This window comes from Petaurus breviceps, unplaced genomic scaffold (genome assembly GCF_028583685.1).
Source record: "Petaurus breviceps papuanus isolate PSGF00001 unplaced genomic scaffold, PetGlider_PUasm1.0 66, whole genome shotgun sequence".
In the NCBI taxonomy this organism is placed as follows: domain Eukaryota; kingdom Metazoa; phylum Chordata; class Mammalia; order Diprotodontia; family Petauridae; genus Petaurus; species Petaurus breviceps.
The window spans coordinates 4,934,095-4,961,925 of record NW_027186442.1 but is presented as its reverse complement, the minus strand read 5'-3'; the positions used below and the strand labels follow the sequence as shown (position 1 = coordinate 4,961,925).

Here is a 27,831-nt window from a genome sequence, read left to right as displayed (position 1 = left end):
GAATATATTCATGCAATGACTTGCTTACAATACAATACTATGTATGGTTACATGACACAAAAATTTCAACACAGGAAAAAACCTATGAATTTACAATAAATTATTAAATTTAATATGCATCATTTTTTTTGAAATGGCACAAATTAAAAAAAAAACTGTTAAAGGGTTAAAGAGAGTAGATTTCCAGGAGATTGTGGAATAATTTTTTTTTTAAGGGGGCAATGGGCCAAATAAGTTTAGGAACCTCTGGATTAGATAATTTCTAGGGCTCCTTCAAGCCTTCCAGAATTTTATGTTAAAAAAAATTAAGATCTCTTCCATATTTAACATACTGTGATTCTATGATTATAAAGTCCCTCCTAGCTTTGATATTGATGTAGTACAGTGTATTGGAATCCAAGAGAAACCTGAATTCAAATCTTACCTTTGATACCTTACTAGCTTTGTGGGCAAGATGGCTTAACCTATCCAAGCCTCAGATTCTCTGCAAAATGGAGTTAATAATAACTCACAGGATTTTTGTGAGGATTGTATGTAAAAGAATTTATAAATGTTAGCTGTTTTTTAAATTAGAATTATAAAGTTCCTTCACTTCTTAAGATTCTGTTTTCTTACATATCCTTTCATTCATTCATCATTTTCAAAGCATCTTCTACACATAAGACCATGTACTTTGCCCTTTGAAAGAATAAAAAAAATTTTTAAAAGATGGTTTTTGCCCTCAAAATGCTGGCACTCTAGTAGAGGACATAGATACTTGTAATGGATTAAACCATAAGTGCATAAGGGGGATAAGCACAATGTTATGAATGTTCTAAGAAGACAAAAATAATTTCTGATATGATTAAATTGCCTACATGAAACTGACACTTTTGCAAAAAGAGTGACACACCAGCATAAGTAACAGATTCCTGAATGTATTTGGGACCTTCCCAAATTTGATCATTTCCTTTTGGGGGTGGGGGGGTGGAAATGTCCATGTTTAATCTCTTAACCTAAATTAGCTCTTTGCAAAATAAAAATGTAGTGTTTTCCTGGGTCCCAGGTAACACCAGGATAAATTCCTGATTGCAAATGGCGTGGAAACATAAAACCCTCATGGTTCATTTGTTAAAACATATAGAAGGTCACATACAAAAGATAACAAAGCTTTCTTTGATTTTAGACCTGAATGTGAGGCAGTATGTAGTGAAGAGAACCCTAGACTTGTATTCAAAAGTTCTAGGTTCAGGGGTGGCTAGGTGTCTCAGTGAATAAGAGCACTGGCCTTGGAGTCAGGAGGACCCGAGTTCAAATTCGGCCTCAGACACTTAATACATATACACACAAAAACTAGCCATGTGACCTTGAGCAAGTCACTTAACCCCAATTGCCCTCCAAAAAGCAAAAAAAAAGGTTCTAGGTTCATGTCCCAGTTCTGACAATTTAGTTTGTAAATCACTTCCTGTTTCTGAGCCTCAGTTTCCTCTTGTGTAAAATGAAGATAATAATAATGACTCCATAACTTGTTATGAGTGAGGTGCTTTGTGAATTATGAAGTGTTTCAGAATATGTTCCCATGTAGAACTATCATTTTTACCACTTGGTTAATTTAATTCCACTGGGAATATTACAAAGATCAAATAAGACACAGTGCCTGCCCATATAGAGGGTAATTACCAACTAAAGGAGATAAGACATATATAGAGATGGCTATGATTTAGAATAAAATTCCAGGGTACAATGAGAGAAGGACTTATAGCGTTAATGGAGGGGGAGAGGAGACCCTTTCTAGGAGGAGGCATCGCAGAAGTGGTACGCCCTGAGCTGGGCCTTGGAGAAAGATTTTAACCAGTGAAGGTAGAAGGAAATGGCTTTCCATGTGTAGAGGAAGACAGCATGGGCAAGTTAGCAACAAAGATAAAATGAGATGGATAGAACGTTGGGCTTGGAGTCAGGAAGACTTCTCTTCATGAGTTCAAATCTGGCCTCAGACACTTACTAGCTGGGTGACTCTGGGCTTAATTTCACCCTGTTTGCCTCATCTGTAAAATGAGCTGGAGAAGGAAATGGCAAACCACTCTAGTATCTTGGCCAAGGAAACCCCAAATGGGGTCATGAAAAGTCAAACAGGACTAAACAGCGACAACCTGATTGCAGTCCCAGTACTCCTTCTGTGATACTATACTGGTTATCCTCGCTTCCCCTTTAGTCATGGAAACTTGGGTTATATGTGCATTGTAGGCATTCAGTGCCCATGTGCTGGAATGAACCTTCTTATTCTCCTTTCCACAGTCTCCTATGAATCTTTAGGCTTCTGCCTTTGTTCCTTAAAGTCCTTCCCTACCCCACCCCCTCATATTACAGGAACCGTGGAGATGCCTCTTCGTGCCTTCCTCTATGCACCCCAGTAGAGTCGAGTCAAAGTAAATATTGGGAAGTAAGGGACAAGAGTTGCTAACTTTGGTTAAAACTTAATTTGACAAACTTCCCTGAGGCTCTTAATTTGTGCCAGGAACTATGCTTACTGCTAGGGTTACAATGACAAACAAATACCTTCCCTTAAGGGGCTTATAATTTACTTAGAGGGATATAACACATGCACAAACAAATATGATACAAAATAGAATGTGATAGGGGAAAAGTAGAGAGCCAGATACTGGACTCTTAAAAAAAGTTTGTGGAACTGAGTGCATGTGTTACATTTGTCAGACTCTCCCCAACCAAGACTGTCAGCATTTGGTATTTCTTGTCTGTATGTCCAACCCTGTAGCAGGCTTTTCCTATGAAAGGGAGGCTTCTTGTTAGGCACTGCCTTCTTCTTAGGATTTCTGAAGTTCCAAAGACTGCAGGTGGTCAGTTAATTTTAAGATGGCAGACCTCCAGGTGAAGATAGACCATTTTGATCAGCTTGACTCCAGGAAGGAGGTTGGGGGTTAGAGGCTGGAAGGTTGTGGCCCAGGAAGTAGGAAGACTAGACTTAACAGCTGATGTTTAGATGTAAGAACCCTTATCTTCCCCCAGGAATAGGAGAGGAAAGGATGTAGATAAGAAAGGCCCATAGCTTTTGGCCAATAGCATTAGCAAAATGGTAATGGCGCCTTCTCTGAGACACTTTTCCATACCCCCTTTATTGAAAATAACCTTAAATTTCCAACCTTTCCTTGACAGTGTGAATGCTGAAGCCTAATTGAGTTCATTGAATTAAGTCTTAAAGAAAAATGCTGTCTATCTTCCCTCTGAGATTGTACAGTGGTTTGGTACTTCTAAAGAGCCACCATTTCATTATTTACTCTTAGTGCCCAGTTCAATTGTGACCTATTATTAAAAGCAAATTCACTTCTAAATTTCAGTGAGACAGAGATGTATGTATAAGAAATGGCTAGAAATAAGGAATAGGATCATAATATCTTTGATTCTAACCATGCTATATGGACTTGAAGCCAAACTTTTCAGTTAACACAGCTGTATAGGAAAGCTTTGAACTTTTTATGTTTATGGGTTTTTTTTTCCTTAGCTTCTCATTCCTCCCTTCTCTCCACACTTTTCATCTGTATTTCTTGCTATATCCCTACACACCCTCCTGTTTTAACTAGTGTCTGTTCCCTATAATCCCAAACATGCCTAATGTACCTTCCCTCCAGTTTCCATCCCTCTTCCTCTGACCTTCCCCTACCTTTCTGGAATGTTCCCTCTCTTCTTCCTATTCAGATCTGACCCATTGAATTCTTACCTGTGATGCTGTTCTCTGTGTTGTTCCTTCTCACAATTATATCTCTCCTTTAAAAAAAATCTTATTGTTTATTTTTAACATTCATTTAAAAAATTTTGAGTTCTGAATTCTCTCCTTCTCACCCACCCATCTCCCTCACCCATTGAGAAGGCAAAAAAATGTAATATCAATTATACATGTGAAATCATGCAAAGCATATTTCCATATTCTTTATCTCCTTTTAACTCTTATGTCATAATTTGTTCCATTCATCTGGCATTATGTCATACACAGTCTTTTATTAATGCTTTTCTCATTTTTATATGAAATTAGAAGGTCAGCAAACCAGACTTGTGACCAAGGAGTGAAAAGTGGTTTTTACATTTTTGAATAAAAAAAAAAACACTTAGATTCTAAAGTGTAAACCCCTCGAGGGCAGGACTGCTGTTTACTTTCTTCTTTCACTTCCTGAGCCCCTACCATATTATACCGCATAAAAAATAGCTCTTCAATGAATGTTTGTGTAAAGATAAAACGAGTATACAGTGATTAATATCCATGGCATGGGAAAATAATTAGCAGATTGTGCCCTCAGATTTGACTGAACATGGATTCTTATTGGAAAAGTTAAATATATTTATGAAAATTCATTTATTTATGAGAACTCATGGGAATATAATAATAATGATGATAGCTCACTTTTCTGTAGTGCTTTAAGGTTTATAAGGTACTTTCTACAGAATAACCCTGTGATTTAAATTGCAGAAGTATTATTAAGAATAAGAATTCACTGTTTCATAACAGCCCTTTGAGGTGTATGGGGCAAATATTATAATCCCTATTTTGCAGATGATGTGACTGTTCAGTAACCACTTATTAAAGCACCTTCCATGCAAGTTACTATGCTAGGTGATGTGAACCCTGTCACAAAAACAAAACAGCCTTTAATGAGTTTACATTTTAGTGGGGCATATGGGGTAATCGCGATCTGAATTTCTATTGTCCCTTAAGGGCTTCTGGGACCTTTCCATTTATCCTGTGACTGAATTCTTGCACTGGGTATCTCAAAATTCTTGGTGCAGTTTTAAGCCTTACTTTCTTAAAGCCTTATTAGCTTTTAATTTAATTTTAAGTCTTAGCAATTTAAAATACACTGAGAATTTTGGGATACCCTATGTATGTTGTCTCCCCTGATTTTATGAACTCCTTACAATCAGAGACTGTCTTGACTTTTCTGTGTATATCCCTAGAATTTAGCATAGTGCTTGGCACATAGCAAATGCTTGATAAAGGCTTTTTCATTCATTCATTCAATATAATAGGTATTACCCAGTTTAGAGAATATAAGGTAATTGGAAGACTACTTTCAACAGAAGGATTGAACAAAGTCTTCACATAAGTAGTGGTCCTTGAGCTGAATTTTGAATGAAGATAAAAGTATTCAGGGAGGCAGAGGCCAGGATGGGGAGAGCATTTTAGTAATGGGAAAAGTGTATATGAAGGACTGCACATAGATGGGAGTTGGAATGTACAAGTCAAGCAATGGCTGGTGTTTTGGCCAGAACCTAAGATGAGGAAAAAGAAATAATGTATAGAAAGGTTGGTTCGAGCCTAATGAATGGTGATATTCATCTACTTCATGGGATTTTTCCAGTCCTTGTCTCATCCTGGAGCTACAATATCAGGCTGGGACCCAACTCAAGTACTAGTGGATTTTCCCAGTTATTAGTCTTTTCTCCCATACCTGAAATGACTTTGTATATATTTTCTGTAGAATACAATGTAAATCCCTTGAGGGCAGGTACTGGATTTTGTTTGTTTGTTTTGTTTTTTGTTAACAGATGCTTCAGTTAGTTTGTTAAGACAAACTGAATTCATAGACACTGTTCCTAAAACAAAAGATTGATCTGCGTGAAAATGCTCTCTATGTTGTATAGTTGGGAAGAATGTTTCCAAGTGATTTCTTTTTGGCAAATGATCTGCTGAGAGTAAGACAGGTGACAAAGACCATTAGGTGGCATCTGTGGGTGTAGTGATTACTATCTAACACTCAAAGGACCCATTCTAGAGATTAGAACAGGATTCTCCCCTAATTTAAGCAGACGTTCTTATTCCTTCAGCCCCAATGTGGCTCGTTCCCCCATTCTATAGAAAACACTAAATCTTCACCTGGCTTGAATGCCCTTAGCTGGTCTTGTGAGAACACTCGTTAACCAGTGCTCTCAATTATGGGGTTTTAATTTAATAATAATTCAGTTAAAGGTGTGTTTTTTATTGAGCATCAAGGATACCTTTATTGGTATTATTAGAGTAACTAGCATAATAAGGAGGAGTAATTGTTTAAATGCTCATTAAAAATGGAGTGGCTTCGAGAAAGTACCATGGGAGTGGGGGGGGGGGGGAAGACGTCTGTAGGAAGTAGTCCAATGAGCATCTGCTTCTGAAAGTGACTGTAAAGGGAGCCATTCCTTTTAAGTGTGCCGATTTCCACGTTGTTGGAACTTTGGAAGCCATAGACAGAGGCTGCCTTAACATTCCTTCAAGGTTTTACTGCAGTTCTAGTTACCTCATAAGGCATACCCGAAATATCACTTGGAGTTTATAGCTGTATCTCTTGAACGGAGCATGGAAAGGTTCCCATGTGAAGTTTCAGCATTTGTGGGAAGGGTTAAGGTCATCTCCTATAGCTAATAAAATGAAGAAAAAAATAACTAGGGCACTATGGGTTGGGAGAAGACAGAATATTAGCATGGGAAGAAAGCTTAGAAATTAATCTAATCCCCAGACTTCCTAGAGGAAGCAACTGAGTCCAAGAGAGGGGAAGAGACTTAAACAAGGTCATACAAGTCATTCCCATTTGTCAGTAAAGACTAGAATATGGAAATATACTAGCTAGGAACAAAGATATTTTAGAAAGAACACCCCCCCCCAAAAAAAAAAAAAAAAAAAAAAAAAAAAAAAATACATCTTGCTCACACCCTGTACCTGGAATGACTTCTTTCCGTATTTGTCCACTTTTGAAGTTGAATCCATTTTAAAAATCCAAATGCTGCCTCTTCACTGAAGGCTTCAGAATCCTTCTAGTCTGTAACAACCCTCTCCCTTATACCTCACTGGTGCTGTTTGTACCTCTCTGATATACATTTTCATCATCTTGTATTTTGTAGTCAATCCACAAGTATCTCTCTTCTTATCAGATCACAGACTCCATGAAGGCAGGGACCAGGCTCATCTAAACTTTGTGACTTTTACTGCATAGTCCAAGTTCTATGGGGAGCCAGTGGTTAATACGTTTATGTGCAAGCATTCACTTGCTTGTTAAAGTCTTTGAGGGTGGCTGTAATCCCTGTTACTGGGGTGGCTGAGACTAGTGGATCTCTTGGGCTCAGGAATTCTAAGCTTCAGTAGTGATAAAGCAGAGTGGGTGGTCCACACAAAGTCCAACACCAATATGGTGAGCTCTTGGAGGTAAGGGATGGGGGTGGTTAGAGTATGGTACAGTGCCGACCAGGCTACCACAGGAGAACAAAAAGGGAACAGGTCAAAGCTTGTGTGCCAGTCAGCAGTGAGATTAGATCCACTGTGGGGTTCACTGCACTTCTGGCCTTGGTGAGTAAGATGGCCTAACCAAAAAAAAAAAAAAGAAAGAAAGAAAGAAAAGAAAAAGAGAAGTGTGGAAAAACTTATCCGTACTGTTCTTCTTATCTGAGGATGAGAGGTTCAAGAACTGCAAGGGTCCTGGTCTGGCAGAGAGGATTCAGTGCCTCTAAGACAGGTCTCTTATTTTACTGACTGCACCCAGATTCTCCCTACATTGTTGATATCTGGGTAGCAAATTTGCCTACCCAGTTTTAAATTTTTTTATCTAAAATGGTGAATTCTGCTTATTAGAACCAGTTTGGAAAACAGTGATTTGATTTTTGCAAACCTGTGAATTCAATTCATCAAAGCAACCTGAGTTTTCTGCACTGTCACATACTCTGACCTCTGGGTTTAGCAGAACTAAAATAAAATGTTTTATCATCTAAGCTCTTTGATTAATTCTAATAATTATTCTAATAAATTGAACCTCAGTCTACTGCAGCTACCTTACCTCTAAATTTGATAGAATCTAAGCTCTCTGAGAGTAGAAATGGTTTCATGGGGGTTTTTTTTGTTTTATTTTTTTACTTTGTATCCCAAATGCATAGCACATAGTACATCCTATGGGACAGAGGTGGGAAGGTGGTATAATAGAAAACTGATTTAGTGACTGGAGTAGAATAGACATTTCTAAGGCATTTCTAGGTTTTCAGGGCAGGATTTGACTTTGTTTTGTACAGTCATTAAAAAATAAGCTCATAATTGGCTTGTCAGTCAGAATAAAACCCAGGCAGTTACAGCATGGGAAGCGGTCCAGGTCTAGGAAAGCCTGAATTTCTCTCTATTAAAGGGTAGTGCCATAACCAAGGTGCCCCTTGGGAAAGGGAGCCATGGAGGCGAGTGACATAGAGGGGGCATCTGGAAACCAACTTCCTGGGGGCCTTTAACTGAAAAAAGGGTTCTAGAAAGCTGGAATACTACATTATTAAAGAGAAGGCTTACTTTTGAGCAATACATGACTGTTCGTGGGCATGTTTAAAATATTTAGCAAGTTTTAGAATATAAAAATGTTCGTAGTGAATCTTCAAAGACTTTCTGACATTGTTCTCTTCTTAAAAGTGAGCATCTACACTGCTTAAGGCAATTTCTAGGCAAGATAACCATGAAGTGATAATATGGAAATGAACATTTTATTAAAAAAAAAAAAAGGAAGGGAAGAGGAGAGAGGGGAGTCTAAAGAGAGCCTTTGAGGGCTGTGAAAGTTTTTTTTTTTTAATGAAGTTGTCTGATCTTCGATAGCCGAGTGGCCTACAGTGAATGTCTGCCGTTTGTGGAGGGGGTCTTCAGAAGCAGTGGGTTTAGGGGCATAGAAGTGACAAAGACAGAAGAGCTAACGGCCCTATAAGCCTAGATAGCTGAGAAATTTGATTTCACTAAGAAAAACAGCTTTCCTCAAGATCACAATGCATTATAGATATGGCTGTTTGCTTCTGTGTGTCTCATGAAGAAAAAGTTTAAAAGTTTGGGGCAGGGTGGTGGGGAGGGAAGAGGTAGGCCCTGAGCTTTTCAAAACAAGTAGTTACAGGCCCTCTCATCAGCTGCCATTTTGAGGCTAATTTTTTAATCAGCCATTTCAGCTTTAGATTGGCCTTAGTCCCCAGCCTTCCGGGGAATTCTACATGTTCTTATAATTTAGACATTCCTCATGAGGACAGATCTTTAGTAAAATGCTTGGCAGCCTGAGGGAGTTGGTGGGGTGGGGGACTGGGTGAGGAGAGGAGGGAGGGAGGGGGATAACAAGAGCCAAGGAGTTATCATCTGACTTAAGAAAAATGAAGAAATAGAACAACTGCCTATAATAAATCGATTAATTAGAGTGGTTAAAATGAAGGTGAAGGAGGCAGGACCCTCTTTAATTTGAAGATATATGACCTTGTAAGATGCTGCCTGTCATCTGTCATATTAACTCTCCCTTCAGAAGGGTCTTTATTAAGCTCTGCTCCCAGGTAAGCTGAGGTAAAAATGTGCTGTTCCCGAAACGAAAAAATAAATCAGCTGCTGGCAGGAAACGTTCTCTATTTTAGCCCTGCTTCGCTGATTCCTGTCACTTTTTATACTGTCTGTGCAGGGCGTGCACTAGGAGAGATATGGGTGTTTTAAAAGATTGCAATGTTAGGTCTTTGGGCATTGCAGGGGGAGGGAATAGGGGATGGAGTCTGCACTGCAACCCACAGAGAATCCTGCAAATTTGCTCTTATGAGTTAGGTTGTGAGGGGTAATGCATGTTTTTCTAGTCATCAAATAGGTTAACTGTTAGCATGTGAATTATAGAAGCATTCTGGGGGAAGAGACCCAGCCCAAAGTGCTTAACATAAGCTATTTTGAAAGATTAATTATAAAAGTTGAAGCTTAATTACTTTAAAGTTATAATCTGCTTCGCCCCCCCCCCCCCCCAAAGGTAAGCAATTCTTTAATAGAATACTACTTGATGTTTCATTGTGGAATGGTATGGAAGTGACTCTGGCTTTTCCAAGGCTGTGTCAGGGCCATGCATGCACTGGCAGGTTCTGCCAAGCTGGAAAGGCCCATGTAACCCAGTGATAGATGGCCCTCATGTCTTTTGACTGAGCTGAGAACAGGCAGGCTGTGAAATGGGGGCTGGAAACCAGGTGTAGAATTTTGTCCTCTACAGCTCACGAAGGCCATCCTTGTACAAAAACACCCGAAATGCTGTGATCTGGGTTGATGGAGGAAAGCTCCTTACTGAGAGACTCTCAAGTCGTTGAAGTCTTAAAATATGGAAGCATGACAGTAGATATTTATTTTTTCAAAAGTTCAGGCATTTTATTTCTATCGGATTAACTGCCCCTTTCCCCTTTCCCCCATCAGTGCCTTCCCCCAAAATAATTATTCTATTAAGTCTTTTCATGGTATAGCTCTATACAACATTTTAGTTGTTGTTTGAGGGAGCTCTATGCCAGCGTCCCCTCAGTTCTCCCCAGATTTTCAGAGCAGGCATGTGATGCCAGCAGTCAAGCTGTATTGGTGTCAATCACTAGTTCCTGTTTTTTTTTTTTTTAATGCTGTGCTCTGGCTTCAGGGTGCTCAGTCCCTCTGAGTCATAGTTTTAAAGACAGTTTCAAAAGTACAGTTTATATGTCTATAAACATACTGCTACAGGGTGCTTGCAAGACAGGTTTCTACACAACTTGAAGTCTTCCAGCCTTATTTATTTATAGATTAACTCATTCTCCACTCCCCCACCCCACTTTCATTTCTGAAATACTGTCATGGGTGATTGATTTCAAAAAGGGAATTGTGGGTTGTCATGGACCCTGCCTCCTGGCTGTGCTTTCCAAGTTCTTCTATTTCTCTTATATACGGAAAGAGTAATTAACACAAATATTTCATTTCCATTCAGCTGGGTCCACCATGCATTGATTGGAGTTAAAAAAAAAAAACCTTAAGAAGGTGGGGCAGATTGGGGTAAAGAAAAAAAGAGGCTTGAAAGGTCACTCCTTTTCTCATTTCTGTAACACTTTAAGGGTCTTAAGATACCTTCTCACAACGATCACCAATTTATACTTATCCCTGTTTTATGGATGAGGAAACTGAGACTCAAAAGAGGTGAAAGTTACTTCCTGAGGGTGGCAGAGCTAGTAAATGTCAAGAGTTAGGATCCAAGTTTAGGACTCTTACTACAGTTATCTGATGCATTCAGCCTCCCTAGGGTACTAGAAATACAAATACAAAAAAAAAAAAAAGAAAAATCTCAACTTCCCTGTTCTGTTGGGGAAGACAATTATGTGTGTATGTGTGTGTGCTCGAGCACATGTATGTACACAAAATAAAGATACACAAGGTAGTTATTGAGGGGAAAACATTAGCCATTGGGGAGGTGGGTGGGAAGACCAGGAAAGTCTACTTTGACCAAACCTTCTCTTGAAAGAAATAGTTATAGTATGTCTGGGATGGGAGGTGTTTTTTAAGGTGTTTTGGTTTTGTTTTTTTTTATTTTAAGTTAGCAAACATGATAACAGAAACCAAGGTCTTTCCACACCTGTCTTTTTTTTTTTTTTCCTGTAATGCATAATAAGAGTTACAGGCTGAAACTGATGAGTTTTATCCTTAGGTTGAACAGGGATCAGAAAGACAAATAGCAAATGAAATTTGCAACCTCAGTTCTCCCGGCTGCCTGAATGACAGGCAGATGAAGGCACTGAACATTTTTGACCTTGTTCAACCAGTGGCCATAAATATCTGTTGGTGATGTTACCAAACATAGCAAATTTCTAACAAAGCAACATTTGTTACAGTTCATTACAACTGCCCTGTCAGATTTGATTATCAGCTATTCATTTGCACACTCGGTGTTTTGGCAGAAGAAATATGAGGGGTACAAAAAAGATTTCCTATAGGGACATTTTTCCCAAGGGTTCTTAGACTTTGGTGGTGGCAAAATTCCATTGTATCCTTGGTATCATTTTAGGGTGTAGTCTGAACGAACTCTGTTGAATAAAGATACAGCATTAAATATAGATATATCCCCAAACCATGCAAACCCATAACAGAAAGACATTTTTCTAGGAAAGTTCCTTGAAGCAAATATCACTTAATTAGGTACACGTGTGAGATCTGTATGGTTTCTATGTATCTTCATACAATCAGACCTTTAGAGCGGGAAGGAGCTACCTAAGCCAATTCCTTCATTTTACTGATGAAGAAACTATGGCCTACAGGCATTGAATTACTTACCCAAGGCCACCTGAACAGTGCTGGGGTTAGAACCCAAGTCTTTTCCCATGGAGGACACAATAGACTTTGTTGTAATTTAGGAGATGTTTTCAATAGTACAGGCCAAGTGTAGGCTACAGACCTTTCCAACAGTAACTTTATTGCTACTTTCAAAATGTTAGGAACCTACTTAGATCTTCCTGTGTAATTTGCTGAACCTTCTTTTAATAGATGCCTTGGGGGAGAGGAGGAGGGGAGGGTGCGAAAAATATAGTATGGGTCAGTGGCTCTTGGGTTCTCTCATCTGTATGATTTTTGAGTGTTCTTTCTGCTTTCTTTTTTATAGGTAAAGATGAGCCTTCAAGCTATATTTGCACAACATGCAAGCAACCTTTTAACAGCGCCTGGTTCTTGCTTCAACATGCCCAAAACACACATGGATTCCGCATCTATTTGGAAACAAGTCCTTCAAACAGTTCCCTTACTCCACGGATCACCATCCCTCCTCCTCTGGGACCAGAGGCTGTTGCACAGTCCCCGCTGATGAACTTCCTCGGAGATAACAACCCTTTTAGTCTCTTACGAATGACAGGCCCCATCCTGCGTGACCACCCCGGCTTTGGCGAGGGCCGGCTCCCCAACACTCCCCCACTTTTCAGCCCACCGCCCCGTCACCATCTGGACCCACATCGCCTTAGTGCCGAAGAAATGGGGTTAGTTGCCCAGCATCCCAGTGCCTTTGACAGAGTCATGCGTTTGAACCCCATGGCAATCGATTCGCCAGCGATGGATTTCTCCAGGAGGCTCCGAGAGCTGGCGGGGAACAACTCGACCCCTCCTCCAGTCTCACCAAACCGCAGCAACCCTATGCATCGCTTATTGAACCCCTTTCAGCCAAGCCCTAAATCACCTTTTTTGAGTACCCCTCCACTGCCCCCCATGCCTCCTAGCAGTACTACCCCTCCCCAACCTCAGGCGAAGAGTAAATCCTGTGAATTCTGTGGGAAAACGTTCAAGTTTCAAAGTAATCTCATAGTTCATCGCCGTAGTCACACAGGAGAAAAGCCCTACAAATGTCAGCTCTGTGACCACGCTTGCTCCCAGGCCAGTAAGCTGAAGCGACATATGAAAACACATATGCACAAAGCCGGCTCCATGACAGGCAGGTCAGACGATGGACTCTCTACCACCAGCTCTCCCGAGCCGGGCACGAGCGAGCTGACCGCGGAGGGCCTGAAATCGAGCGAGGCCGACTTCAGGAATGAGAGCGACCCCTCCCTGGGCCACGACAATGAGGAGGAGGAGGAAGAGGAGGAAGAGGAGGAGGAGCTGGAGAACGAAAGCAGGCCCGAGTCCAGCTTCAGCATGGACTCGGAGCTCAGCCGCAACCGGGAAAACGGCTCCAAGTCGCTCCCGGACGAGAAGTCCCTCGTGCTGGGCAAGGTGATCGAGAACGTGAGCCTGGGCGCCATCCAGCAGTACAGCGACATGCTGGCCGAGAAGCAGAAGAGGAGCGGCTTCATGAAGAGGACCTCGGACCAGCGCGACCTCTGCGCCCGAGACCTGTGTCAGAGGGACACCGGAGACGAAGACTCCGTGGCCGGGGAGCTGGACCGGACCGAGGAGGGCACAGTCAACGGGAGAAGCTTCGGCCCCGGAGAGCCCTTCCCGGGGCTCTTCCCACGCAAGCCCACGCCCATCACGAGCCCCAGCTTAAACAACTCATCCAAGAGGATAAAGATAGAAAAGGATTTGGACTTGCCACCAGCAACCATCATCCCTTCGGAAAATGTTTACTCGCAGTGGCTGGTGGGCTACGCGGCCTCGAGACACTTCATGAAGGACCCATTTCTCGGATTCACAGACTCGCGACAGTCCCCGTTCGCCACCTCCTCAGAGCACTCGTCGGAGAACGGCAGCCTGCGCTTCTCCACGCCGCCGGGGGACATGCTGGACGGAGGCCTCTCAGGACGAAGTGGGACCGCCAGTGGAGGCAGCACCCCCCACATAAGCGGGCCGGGCCCGGGCCGACCGAGCTCCAAGGAAGGGCGCCGCAGCGACACGTGCGAGTACTGCGGCAAGGTGTTTAAGAACTGCAGCAACCTGACGGTCCACCGTCGGAGCCACACCGGAGAAAGGCCTTACAAATGTGAGCTCTGCAACTACGCATGCGCCCAGAGCAGTAAGCTAACCCGCCATATGAAAACCCATGGCCAGATAGGAAAAGAGGTCTACCGGTGTGATATTTGCCAGATGCCATTCAGCGTTTATAGCACCCTGGAAAAACACATGAAAAAATGGCACGGAGAACATTTGCTGACAAACGATGTGAAAATAGAGCAGGCGGAAAGAAGCTAAAGGCCCCCCATGCTCCCTTCTCCTACCCTCTCCTTCCCCTGCCCTCGCCCCAGCATCCCCTTCCCTCTTCATTCCCAACTGGGTTAAATCAGGGGTCTAGGTAACATTTAATTTGTACAGTTTAACTATTGCCAACTGAGAAAATGCTGACTTAATTTTGCCTCCATAAACATAACTTAGCATAACTATGGTAGGTGCCAGAAAATGGCACTCAAATTTAACCTGTGTCTACAAAGTTCTATTAAACCTGAGGGTTGATTAAGGCAGTAAAAATTGTGGAGCCTTTTAACTGTGCAATAATTTCTGTATTTATTGGGTTTTTGTAATTTTTTTGGCATGTGCAGGTACTTTTTTTTTTATTATTATTCTTTCTGTTTAAATTTCTTTTCAAAATTTGTTGGGTATCTCTTATTAATTTTACCCAGTAGTAGCCTGAGATTACTTGCATTGTAGGGGAGAAGCATATCTTTTAAATTATAATTTTTTGGGCCGCTGCTTTTTTGAAATTTAAGCTAAGCATGTGTAATTTCTTGTGAAGAAGCCGACACAAATAACTTTTAAAGTTTTTTTTTCCTTCCCCCCCCCCCCCCAAAACACATAAAAAAAAAAAAAAAGAAAGAAAAAAGTCAAGCAAGTGGGGTATGGGGGTGGGTGGGGAGTACAGCGGATAACAATCTTTGAAATTGTAGCACTTTCTTTCGGAATTGGATCTGAAATGTAGCACTGATGAAGTCATGTGTGACTGAGGCCTTTTTTTGTTTGTTTTCACATAGTTTTCAGCATTCAAGTTTTGTAACTGGAACAAAAAAAAAAAAGACAAAATGAAACAAAAAATGATCAGCCCCATAAAATCGTCCCCATGAGACAAAGCAGGTTTTGTTTAAAGGCAGCCACAGTCAATAGCATCCTTCGATTGTGCATTATTGGCAGATAACGTGACTTCATTGGACTATTAGTGATTCCCTGAGATGCAGAGTGGATGTCACTTATCTTAGAATATCCAGCCTGGTCAATGTGGAAGGACCATCTAGATGTAATGAGAATGTTCCTGTATTCACAGGGAAGGAAGGAAATGATAAATTGTCTACTAGCTTAGGCTGGCTTCTTTCTGTAGGGTAGAGCTACTGAAACCATTAGTTAGATGTTTCTTTAAGGGCTAACTAGTTAGCTTCTAAGTCAGGAAAGAGTCAAGTTATTGGTACCCTGAGGATCTAAGGAAGCTAGGGTTATCTCTTATAATGCACAATTGTGCTATTGTTAAGGAGAGAAAACATTATGAAAATTTTCTGGTCCTTTGGTCAGAATAGTGATGGAAAAATTAGGATGAAAGGTACCTTCCCATTTTTTTTCTCCCTATCCCATTAGGACAAATGGTACTGAACAGAGAACAGTTAAGGTTAGACATTTTAATTATGTTGACCTGCACTTTAAAACTTTTGTTTGCATTTAAATTAAATGGCTTCTAAACAAGAAATTGCAGCATATTTTACTTGGCCCAGAGGTGGGTTAAACTGTAAGGGGACAGCTGAGAGATTAAGTGTCAGTGTTGCTAAGCATGGCATTCACAATACTGGCACTATAAAGAAAAAAGATAAAATAATAATTTATTGGACAGTTTTTCTTACTGCCATTCAATTTGACGTGAGTGCCTTGAAAACTGATCTTCCTATTTGAGTCTCTTGAGACAAATGCAAAACTTTTTTTTGTGAAACGAAAAGACTTTTGCAAAAGAGTAAAAACCAGAAAAGTACATTCTTTACAAACAAACATACAAAAAAAAAGCCACATTTACTTTAAAAAAGAAAAAAAAAATCCTGGTTGAAGATAGAGGACGTGAAAAATGCCATAAGACCCAATCCAATGAAGATGTATACCCAGCACAACTTCGGACATCCATTGGCTGAATTATTCTCAGCTTGGTTTTTTTTTTCCAGGACAACGCTGCTTAGGAAATGGAATGGAGGTGACTTACTGCTGAATTTAAACTCAAGTGACACACGTTACAAGTTGTTATCGTTGAATGAAAAAAAAACAATTCAGGAACAACGGCTAATTTTTTTTTAAAAGTTAAATTTAGTGCACTCTGTCTTAAAATACGTTTACAGTATTGGATACATACAAGGGTAAAAAAAAATTGTGTGTATGTGTGTTTGAGCGATCATTTTTTTTCAAAGTTTGCTTAATAGGTTATAAAAGAAATGCCGTGATGGCCATGTGTATATTGTTTTCTTTTGGTGACGGGGTTTTAGTATATATTATATATATTAAAATTTCTTGATTACTGTAAAAGTGGACCAGTATTTGTAATAATGGAGAATGCCTGGGCATTTTACAAAACCAGGAAAAAAAAAACCCTTTTCTTTTTCCTTGAAAATGTTGCAGTAAAATTTAAATGGTGGGTCTATAAATTTGTTCTTGTCACTGTAACTGTAAAGTCTGAGTTTTAGTAAATTTTTTTCTGCCTTGGGTGTTGAATTTTTATTTCAAAAAATGTATAGAAACTTGTATTTGGGGATTAAAAGGGGATTGCTACACCATGTAGAAAAAGTATGTAGAAAAAAGTGCTTAATATTGTTATTGCTTTGCAGAAAAAAAATCACATTTCTGACCTGTACTTATTTTTTCTCTCTCCCCTCCCCTCTTTCTTCCCCTTCCCTCCCCCCTCCAGAATGGACATTGATATTGGTTGGTTCATATGATGTAGGCACTCACTGTATTTCTATTGGAGCTTGTAATTTTTTAACTGTACGCTTGTCCTTTTAAAGGGATTTCATGTACCTTTTTGTTAGTGAATTTGGAAATAAAAAACAAAGACAAACAGGCTGCCATAATATATTTTTTAATTTGGCAGGATAAAATATTGCAAAAAAATTTGTATGTTAAGACCTATTGTAAAAGAGAAAGGGTTGTTTGACAACCTTTGAGTAAAAGAAACAAAGTGACGGTTGTTAAATGCTTTTGTTCACAAATCACTTTTGTTGTCTATATTTTTATCAGAGTTGGCCTACAAAAAGTACTGTTCCCATGGGGCTTCTCACTCAGAGCAGCCTGGACCTTGCATCAAGGCTTCCCCGGGTCTGGCCACATCAGACTGGATGGTAATTCCCCTTTCATGTTGAGTGGAAAAATCAGTTTTTGTAAAGATGTTCAAGTAAGTAACATTCCACAAAGTGCCCCTGACCCCATCCCCCTTTCTCTGCAGATTCTAAGATGTGGAGAAAGAGAGAACGTCCTTCCCCATCATCACCAATCACCATCTCTCCCACCCTCAAGAACAACAGTTTTTAAATGACCTTTACCCCTTCCAAAGAGAGCCGTGGTTTCTGCTAGACACAGGGAAAATTGTCTGCTATTGAGGTGACTGCAAATTAAATTTCTGGATAGAAATGGTCTGGGCCCAGATTCCCTTCAGTGTAAGAAAAGGGCCTATTCCTTGTACAGGTCTTGCCAGTCTGTCTATGATCCGCTTTGCCGCTGTTCTCTCCTAATTGTACATTCCATCAATTTCTGAATGTTTGAGGGACTGGGATGAAATTTGGTGCCTTTTGATATCTCTCTTTCTCCTCCCTCCTGCTTCCTTCCACTTTCTCTGTCTGTCTGTCTCTTTGTTTCTCTCTTCTCCTCTCCTCCTCCTCCTCCTTCTCTCTCTCTCTCTCTCTCTCTCTCTCCCCCCCCCCCCCAAGTAGCTTTAAGAAGATAGGGTGGTATTTTCTTTTTGTTTGTTTGTTTTATTTTAGTTTCTTCCCTGGGGGAATAACAGTTTTTAAGATGCCAATTTTAAGAAACCATGATTTCAGGAAAAGGAAGTTCAAACCTAGCATCTTTGTGGGTAATTCCTCACCAAATACAGATAACCTTTCTCTTTTGATGGGTATCTGGTTGACATGCTCCTCCCCAAGCCACTTACCTTGACCTTGTTTGAAAATTTAACAAACAAACAAAAATACTGATGCAACTTTTAGGCTTCTTATCTGGCTGAACCCTTGAAACCCAGAAACTTACATTTCATTTGGATATACCGTTAAGTTGCCTTGGAACCCAAGCCAACCTTACGGCTGTCCCATAAGCGAGATAGCTCTCACCAGCAGTTATTCAGTGGCCTAAGAGAAGTCACCCCAAAGCCAAGAATAAGTCATCTGAAAGCACAAGGATTGTGTTTCCTACTGACTGCAGCGAAAATTGGAATTTCTTTTCCTTCTCTCAAAAAATAAACAAAAAAGCCAGTGGCCAAGCACAATGGGACATAGCCAACATCAAGCAAGCTCCCTCGTCCTTGCTGCTGGACCTCTGAAGATGATGCTGAAGCTTAACATGGCCATTTTGAGGGATAGCTTCCCACCTTGGAATTTGCCACTTCCTGTCTGAGGGTCTTTGGGGGGGGAGGGGGAGAGGAGACTGAATTCACATAAGAGAAAGGTTTTAAAAAAAAACAGAAAAGAAATTAGTATTTCATCCCAGTCCTGAGTGAAAGACTGTCCAAGGTTTTGTTTCTCACAGGCAAACTCATGTCTATGGTGCTCTTTGTATTTTAGAACTGCAAAGCAAAGTAACATTGGTTTCAGTTGTTTGCATTTGTACCGGCAAGGCAAAATATTTTTATTACCTTTTTCTATTACTTATTGTATGAGCTTTTGTTGTTTACTTGGAAGTTTTGTCTTTTACTACAAGTTTGGAACTATTTATTATTGCTTGGTATTTGTGCTCCGTTTAAAAAACGGGCACTTTTTTTTTATTATGGATAAAATGTTGAGATGACAGGAGGTCGTTTCAATATGGCTTAGTGAAATATTTATTGTTCCTTTTATTCTCTGTACGAGATTTTTGGCCTCTTTTCTCCCTTAACGTCACAATGTTGAGTTCAGCATGTGTCTGCCATCTCATTTGTACGCTCGTTCAAAACAGTTTGTTCCAGTTTCAAGTTATAAAAATAAATTGGACATTTACTTGATCTCCAAACCTTGTCTTTCATATGTCTTTTCAAGATTGATTGGCAAACTGGCCAATTTCTAATAACCATTTGAGTTTTTCTACCACTTTCCCCCCTGGTTCATTAAATTAACATGTACTGGGGGAGGGAGGTGCTGTTACACTGGTATGGAAAACTTAGCACTATAGTCTAGAGAAGGCATAACTTGGATTGGCCTCTAGGACCTAGAAGGCAGCAAGGTCTGGAAAGTGCTCTGGACTTGGAGACTTGAATTCTAGATCTGGCTTAGTCCTCAGTGATCTCTATGACCTTGGGCAAATCATTCCATTCCTTGAACCTCATTCCTTTCTGTAAAGTGAGCTATTTGGACTAGATCATCTCTAAGGCTGTTCCCATTTTGAAGTTCTCCAACAATATATTTCTGGCATAGCCTTTCACCTAGAGATAAGAGGTCTATATCTTCCATCCACATTAATCCAATATATTTTTAGAGCTTCAAAAAAGCCTTCAGTAGGGCTAATGAGGGGTAGATAAAAGTAGGTCAGGCAGCTAGGTGGCACACTGGGCCCAGAGGCAAGAAGATTCATCTTAAATGAGTTCAAATCTGGCCTCAGACTCTTACTAGCTGTGTGACCCTGGACAAGCCACTTAATCTTGTTTGCCTCAGTTTCCTCACCTGTCCGATGACCTGGAGGAAGAAATGGCAATCCACTCTAGTATCTTTGCCAAGAACACCCCAACTGATTCCTGGTATATTGTAAACTACTAAGTGATTAATAAATGCTTGCTTACTGATTGAAAAAAAAAAAAAGAACACCCCAACTGGGGTCATAAAGAGTCAGACATGACTGAAATGACCCAACAAAATGAAAGTAAGCCAGAGCAACAACAACAAAAGCCATTGGGCAATTCTGCATAATTAATTAGCCTTTAATAACATAATCCTTTACATTTTGCCCAGATCTTGGGCAAATGCAGAGGTAGCATTTAGAGGAAGGGAATAAAATTTAAGTAACTACTATGTGCCAAGTACTGTGCTAAGTGCTTTATAAATATCTCATTTGATCTTCACAAGTTAAAGTGTTGCTATCTCCATTTTCCATTTGAGGAAACAGGCAAACAGGTTAAGCAATTTACCCAGAGTCACACAGCTAATAAGTATCTAAATTTGAACTCAGTTCTTTTTGACTCCAAGCCTAGTCCTCTATCCATTGTGCCATCTAGCTGGATATGTTCTGTCCCATCACTCTGTTGACCAAAATACTTTACCTTTTCAGAGTAATCTGTCTCCAGGAAGTCCAAATTGAGAAAAGAAAGCTTTCCCACTCCCAGGCTTATGTCTATAGGTACCCCTCCTTGCTTCCTTTTATGCTGTATTCATTATTCCTGGGACTTGAGTGGTACCTAGAAAGGGGAAATCTTCTCAATGATTCTTTGCAGATGAGAACCACACAAAAAGGTACCAACTCAAAAAAGTGTTTTGCCACAGTTTGTGAGAAAAAGAAATGAAGGACAGATTAGTTTGTTTTTCCTTTTTTTCCAAACTATTCACTCTTCATAAATTGTTCTCTCTGAGTAAGTGGTCTAATTTGCAAGGTCCTTTTTTTAATGATAGGGTGGAGAAGGAAGGGTTGGAATTTAAGAAGTAATAACAGGGAGTTGGAGCCACATTCAAGAAAACACCACCTTTTTTTTTGTGCTTTCAGTGTTTTGCAGTGAATTTTTAAGCCAGTGTCCCAAAGAGAGGAAATTTCCCTTTTCTTTGCTATCAGACCTTGGCTTGAACTTTGCCCACTGATTTCTTAAAAGCACAGGTGCTCTGAACCTTTTATTTCTTAACCACATGTAATGCTGTAGCTCTGAAATCCTCAGTTGCTTTGCAGGCTGGAATACTGAAAAAAAAACCAAACTCCATCAGCAGGAGGGGGACCCTTAACAACCTAACATGGGACAGGCAAACTGAACTAATGGAAGTCATGAGGCCAAAGCACTACTTGAATCTTATAAAAACAGAAAATATGATTCCTGGGTGAAGTCTGCCAATCACACTCTTGTCTTAGAAGGATGAGCATTAGACCGTGCTAGGGATGGGAGGGACTGCAGAGCCTTAAAATAACCCAACACACAACTCTAAAATGCCCTCTGATGATGGTGATGTCAGAAATACAACCTCCCTTTACTGCCCCCCTGCCCAGCCCCCTTCACCACCTCAGTTAAGTGAAATGAAGACATAAGAGTCATTTCTGACTGACTAAAAGTCATGCAGTTGCTGACTATGATTTATTTTTAGTCTGTTTTTAAAATTTCAGACAGCTCACCTGTCATCTGAATATTTCACAGTCAATCCAACCTTAGTTAAACAATCTGACTCAAGGATTTGCAGCAAGGTATTTAATACCTTCCACTTGGGTTCCAGTTCCAGCAGTTAAAACTGGAGAACATTTCCCCTTCTGTTGGAAAGACAAAAGAAACTTTTTTCCCCGTTAGAGTGATTAAAATATAGTTAAACCTATGTAACTTTCAATTCATTGAGAAAGACCCTACTTTTTCCTCTTATATAGGTGGAAAGTATTATGTAATTATCTGCATTGCAATTATTTAAGAGCAAATCCAGTAGGATTAAGCTTTCAAGCTGTTTAAGCCTGACCAAAAGGTTTAAATATTGTCAAGCAATGCCGGTAGGGAAGGAAGGGACCTCAGGCCATCTAGCTCATCTCTCTCCCAGATACATGGTTTTACTTTGTGTGTAACCCTAAAACAAGACATAAAAACCTGCAGTTTAAAAATTCTCATATGAAAGAGGAAGGGAAAGGGAATGGAAATAATTGAATTAATATAATGCCTACTATGTGCCCCATGCTTTGGGAAGTGCTTTACAAATATTATTTCATTGGATCTCATGGGATATGAAGTGTGGTTCTCTCTAAATACAATATGCTCTTTCAGATGATTCAAAAGATAAGGGATTATTATAATCACTATGAGAACCATTATCAGTAAGCATTAATGAGCACCTACTATGTGCCAGGCACCAATTGATAGAGGTGACAACTCGTCTAGTACCTGAGTTGCTGTGGCAAAAAAAAAAAAAAAACTAATCCCAGAAGCCCTCATCACCTGGTTGCCAATATGTTGGTATGAGCCTCTTCATAACTCATCCTTGAATGACAAGCATTGTCCATTGCCTGGACTGGTCACAAAGCCTTCCAGAGGGGTAGGACCTGCTAGAACTTGAGTTTTACTGGCTTAGCTTCTGAAAGCCCAGGATCAATGCCATGCCAAGGCAAGGCACTGAAGTAGGAACATGGTGTGCATATTTGCCAATACTTCAGTATTCTGTGAGTTCATCAGTGTGAGGTTTGGGGCCGGCCTACACTGATGGAGAATACAACTTTCCCAAGGCTTGAACAATGGAGAACTCCATAGAAATGGATCCCTTTGGGTAGCATATTGATTTAGAAAACCACAAATTAACTTTATGTTGCAATGTATTTTTATCTATTCTGCTAAGCATTTCTGAATTCCATTTTAATCTGGTTCAGCTGCAGTTTTGGGGGTGCCTTCAGCCTGAGTTTGACACCTCTGTTCTGCAGAACCCCTCCTTCCATGACTACTCTTGTTGATGTGGGTCACAAGCTAAGATCTCCAAAGGTGTAGCAGATAAACTATGACTCACTTGTCTATCAGCCTTCAAGGAGAGATGGAGTAGATAAAACATCTGGGTTGCTACAATTGGCACTGCCACAGGGATCATCCATGGGAAAGAGAAATTAGGCAGAAGTGTGAAATAAGGCAGAATACTGTTGACACCTGTGGTTAGGGTCATGCCACTCAGAGCCTTGATCTCTGATTAGCCTTAGTTAGAATTTTCCAGTGATACACATGTTGTCTCCTTTTGTCAGCCACCACCAGCATTTCCAGGCTATCAGCTGAGTGAGCCACCCCTCCACTCCACTTCCTGCTTGGAATCAGACCTGATTTCAAGTCTGGCTTCAAACACTTACTAGCTATGTGACCCTGGGCAAGTCACTTAACCCTGTTTGCCTCAGTTTCCTCATCTGTAAAATGAGTTGGAAAAAGAAATGGCAAACCACTCCAGTATCTCTGCCAAGAAAATCCCAAATGGGATCACAGAGTCAGACATGATTGAAATGACTGAACCACAACATTGCCTTTAATATGTCTAACATAGAGCTTTTATGGATGAAATTGTCTGCTTCATTAAATAATGATTACTTTTTTTCACTTCAAGTTTAAGTCTAGATAACTGTCAGGGATATTGTAACCAGGATCAATTTTTGAAATAGGGCTTCAAGTAGATGTCTTCTGGTGGTGGCATTCTATGTTCTATAGTCCTAACACCCCTTCCTGCTCTAATATTCTGTGGTCTGAAGATTTAAGGCTTATAAGGCAAAAAGGTTTAAGTTTATGCCCTTTAAAGACTGTGCCTGCCTACAATTTTCTGCCATGCCATTCATTCTCTGTGCATGCATGGTTTGGCACCACATTTTGTCTTGAATAGACCTTTTCTTGCAATGTGGAGTCAGGGAGTTTTGACCCTATTGGCTTGGTAGGTCTGCTTTGGCTTCTCTCACCATGTGAAGAATAGAATTAAAATGAAGCATCCTTTTTTGTTTGTTGGAGAAGTGACATTTGGAAGGCCTCTATCAGTCAGAGGTCTATCCTTAGCTGCACATGCAGGGCCTCTGGTTACCCATCACAAAGTCATCATTTAGCTAAATTTCTCATACATTACTCAGAAAATATAAGAACTTTTATAGGGAATCCTAAAAGTTGTAGTGCAGTTTTAATCTATTGATGTTTAAAAGCTGTTTAAAGCTACCAATATTTAAATTTGTATTTATCCCCCTTTTCTCCCACTATTTGTATGTTTACAGAGGCAAAGGCCTGTTCTTTAATGTTCTTAGATTGTCGCATTTAGAGCTGGGAGGGACCTTAGGATCACCTTTATAATCCTCTCATTTTACAGGTGAGGAAACTGAGGAACAAAGGAAGGGAAATTACTTGTCCAAGGTCATAAAGGTAATACTAAATAGCAGATCTAAGATACCAGCCAGGTCCCGTGACTCCAAATACATCACTCTTTCCATTACACCATAAGGAAGAATGAGTGAGGTTTCTATGCAACAATTGCATGTTTATTTCCAGAGGGTAGGAATGGTTTCTCAGGTGCCAGGTGTTCCCTGGTCATAAAAAAGTAGGACATTAATGTTATGCTATTTGTCCCTACTAGACATGGGAGAAACTTCTGTGTAAGGAATGGAATCAGAGGCAGAGATAGAAGACAAGGGGTCTTATCCAGTCAACTTCTCTGATATCATATACCTCATCCCCAGCCTTAAGGATGAAAATTTCCGAGGGGATGACTGGTTAGAACTGAATTCCTGTACTTTATAACTCACATCTCTATAGTACTTTAAGGTTAAAATGCTTTACTTGAAATAATCTCATGGCGTCAGTATCATTAGTATTATTATCCACACTCTAGATTATGGGATCACAGATTAGCACTGGAAAGGATCTCAGAGATCAACTAATTGAAACTCCTAATTCTACAGATGAAGACACTGAGGCTTAGAAGGGTGACCCTATTGGGCGACCCAGTTGCAAAGCTGTTAAGAAAGTGAATCAAAGCCTTCCAATTCTTGAGCTGAAGATACTTTCCTTTCTACCACAGAGTATCCATCCAATATATCTCATATTCGTCGTTGCTGTCTAGTCGTTTTTAGTCATGTCTGACTCTCTGTGACTGCATTTGGTGTTTTGTTTTAGGAAAGATACTCGAGTCGTTTGCTATTTCCTCCTCCAGCTCATTTTACAGATGAAGAAATTGAGGCAAACAGGGTTAAATGACTTGCCCAAGGTTACATAGCTAGTAAGTGTCTAAGGCCAAATTTGAACTCAGATCTTCTTGACTTCAGGCCCAGCACTCTATCCACTGTACTATCTAGTTGCCCAACATCCCCTATTACCCTTACGTCAATTCAAATTTGTATTTGAGCCACTTCATCACTTTATTTTAGAAGTGGCTCGCTACATTAATTTTGTGGGATGACCAGGTTCCTGAGCTCCAACCCTCAACAACTAAACATTTATAGAGTAATCACAGCTGCCACAGCATCCCCATGCAAATGGTGACTGGCATTGAAGACCTTCGAGATCAATTGGCCAAACCCCTCCTGTTATAGGTGAGGACCCTGAGGCTTAGAGATATTATGTGACTAATCCAAAGTCACACAATTTAGCCAGGATTTAAGCCTGAGTCCCCTGAATACCAATGCAGTTCTTCCATTATGCTACTCAAACTGGACACACCTAGGCTCTAGAAGGCTTTAATCTCAAGCTCTGGAGTTACTACTTCTCAGATACCTCTAAGATGTGTGAGTCTTTGGAAATGACCAAGGCAATTCTGAGGGAAGAAATTAAAAGGTTATAGTTCAGAATTCACAGAAAGACTCATTTCCTAGAAAAGTCACTTACTCCATCTGGTCATTGTAAGTAAAATGTCATTTCTCTTTGAGGATGGCCAAGGGTCACAAAGGCAAGTTGGGGAGGCACTTGGATGGGGGCAATGCTTTCTCCCAATGTTGCCTCTATAATCCTAACAAGTAACATGGAAGGAGACCATTATAATCCCAACTAAAGCCAGTGGAACAAGAAGAAAATGGCATCCTGAAATACTCTCAGGGAGAAACAGGTGGGGTTCTATGGCAGCATGTTTTCCTTGTGATAATGAAGGGAGATGAAAAAAAAAGTTGAAAAAGATAAGAGCAAAAGGAAAGCCTTCCAGTGTTTGTTATACTAAATAGGTAAATTTCATTAGAAAAATTCATTCCTTCTCCTGACCCTCCATTCCCAAAGTAATACCCCAATCCAATCCACTTACCCATTGCCTAGACACAGTCCCTATGAAGAGTGTTGCTAATTAACTTATTTAGATATTTTAATGGATACATAATCTCATCAGGGTCTCTCTTTGCTCTACAGCTACTGATCTCGGGCTCCGCCAAGCTTTCTTATCCTGTAGTTCTTATCTAGTTTCTACAAATCCTCCATAGAGATTTCAAAGAACACACTGGTAGCCCCTGATTCTAACTCACAAGATTCCTAAAAAGTCAAGGAAGAGTGATTCTGTACTTCTCAGTAGGTTTCAAGCTTGCTAGTTTTTTGAGATGAACCTTTTTTACTGTGTCTACAAGAACCTGCCTTATTTATTCATGTAACATATATTGAGCATTGTCTCTATGTCAGGACCTGGGTACTATATCATTTCTTTTTGTTGTTGTTGAATCATTTCCTTCATGTTTGACTCTTTGTGGCCTCATTTGGGGTTTTCTTGGCAAAGATAATGGAATGGTTTGCCCTTTCCTTCTCCAGCACATTTTACAGATGAGGAGCTGAGGCAAATTAGGGTTAAGTGACTTGCTCAGGGTCATATAATTTGAAAGTGTCTGAGGTCAGATTTGAACTCAGGAAGATGAGTCTTCCTCACTTCGGGTCTAGCACTCTAGCCACTGTGCCATCCACTACACAATACTGCCTCTCTAAGCTTAGCAGAGACCTTCCCTGATATCCCCATTTCACCAAGCTAGCAATCCACCAATCTCTCTCATCTGATATCACAGAATGTTATACTCTCCCATGCCCATTTTTTATTTTATCATATTTATTTCTGTACATGTCTCATTGTCCATATAAGCTACTGAAAAACCTTCTGTAATTATATTTCCCTGTGTATTTTGAAAAGAACCTTACATGTAATAGACACTTAAAAATGTTCATTGAGAATGCTCATATTGAAGAGGTTACCCACTAAGAGGGTTAGGGTTGCTCTGGAGATCCCAAAATACCAACACACCAGGTCCTGCTGAATGAATTTGACTCAAGTCTTCTCTCAACCAAAGAAAAGTAAAGTTTATTAAAAGTTCACTTGTATTAGACACAGAGTAAGTCTGTGCTAGGTCATTCTATGGCGCTCTCACAAACATGAAGACAGGATGGGGTCATATACAGAAGGTTGTGGGAGGAATCTAGGGGTGGTCTAGGGGAAGAGTTTGGGGAGGGTCTTCCAGAGGAATTAATGAGGTCAATGACTGATTAAGGGTGGGAAGTTGCTGGAGGCCACCTGGAGACCACAAACAATGGTGGGCTAGGCCAGTTCAAGGGTGGATCCATAGGGTGGGAAGTTTAGTAACAGATTTGCTTCATGCAAATGCCGCATCAAATGAGATGATTTAATCAGAGTTCAAGGGCCTGTACCTCAAGGACTCAAGGAGAGCTCAAGGGGGCTCCCAGAGCCCATACTTCATCAATATGACTTACCAAATGAATGAATATTAGTTTCTGTTAATAATAGAAAAAAATAATATAATGTGATTCCTGCCTTCATTGAATATCCTGGTAGATTCTGGTGCCTAAGGATCACAGCATATAGAGTTAATAGGGACCTTGGAAAGTATTTCCAATCCTTTCATTTTACAAATTGGGTAACTGAGGCCTTCAGAGGTTATGGCTAAGA

The 27,831-nt window shown here is 40.3% G+C and overlaps 1 protein-coding gene across 2 annotated transcripts in view; it reads left to right on the top strand.

The window, feature by feature from the left end:
• Window positions 1-19,321, top strand: part of LOC138173879 (B-cell lymphoma/leukemia 11B-like) — a 130,278-nt gene extending 110,957 nt beyond the window's left edge. For both annotated transcript variants that reach the window (XM_069103953.1, XM_069103952.1), the window contains one exon: window positions 12,354-19,321. In XM_069103953.1, the coding sequence (XP_068960054.1) occupies window positions 12,354-14,365 (2,012 nt within the window). In that variant the 3' untranslated portion in view covers window positions 14,366-19,321. The remainder of the gene's footprint in view (window positions 1-12,353) is intronic.
• Window positions 19,322-27,831: the final 8,510 nt, after the last annotated feature.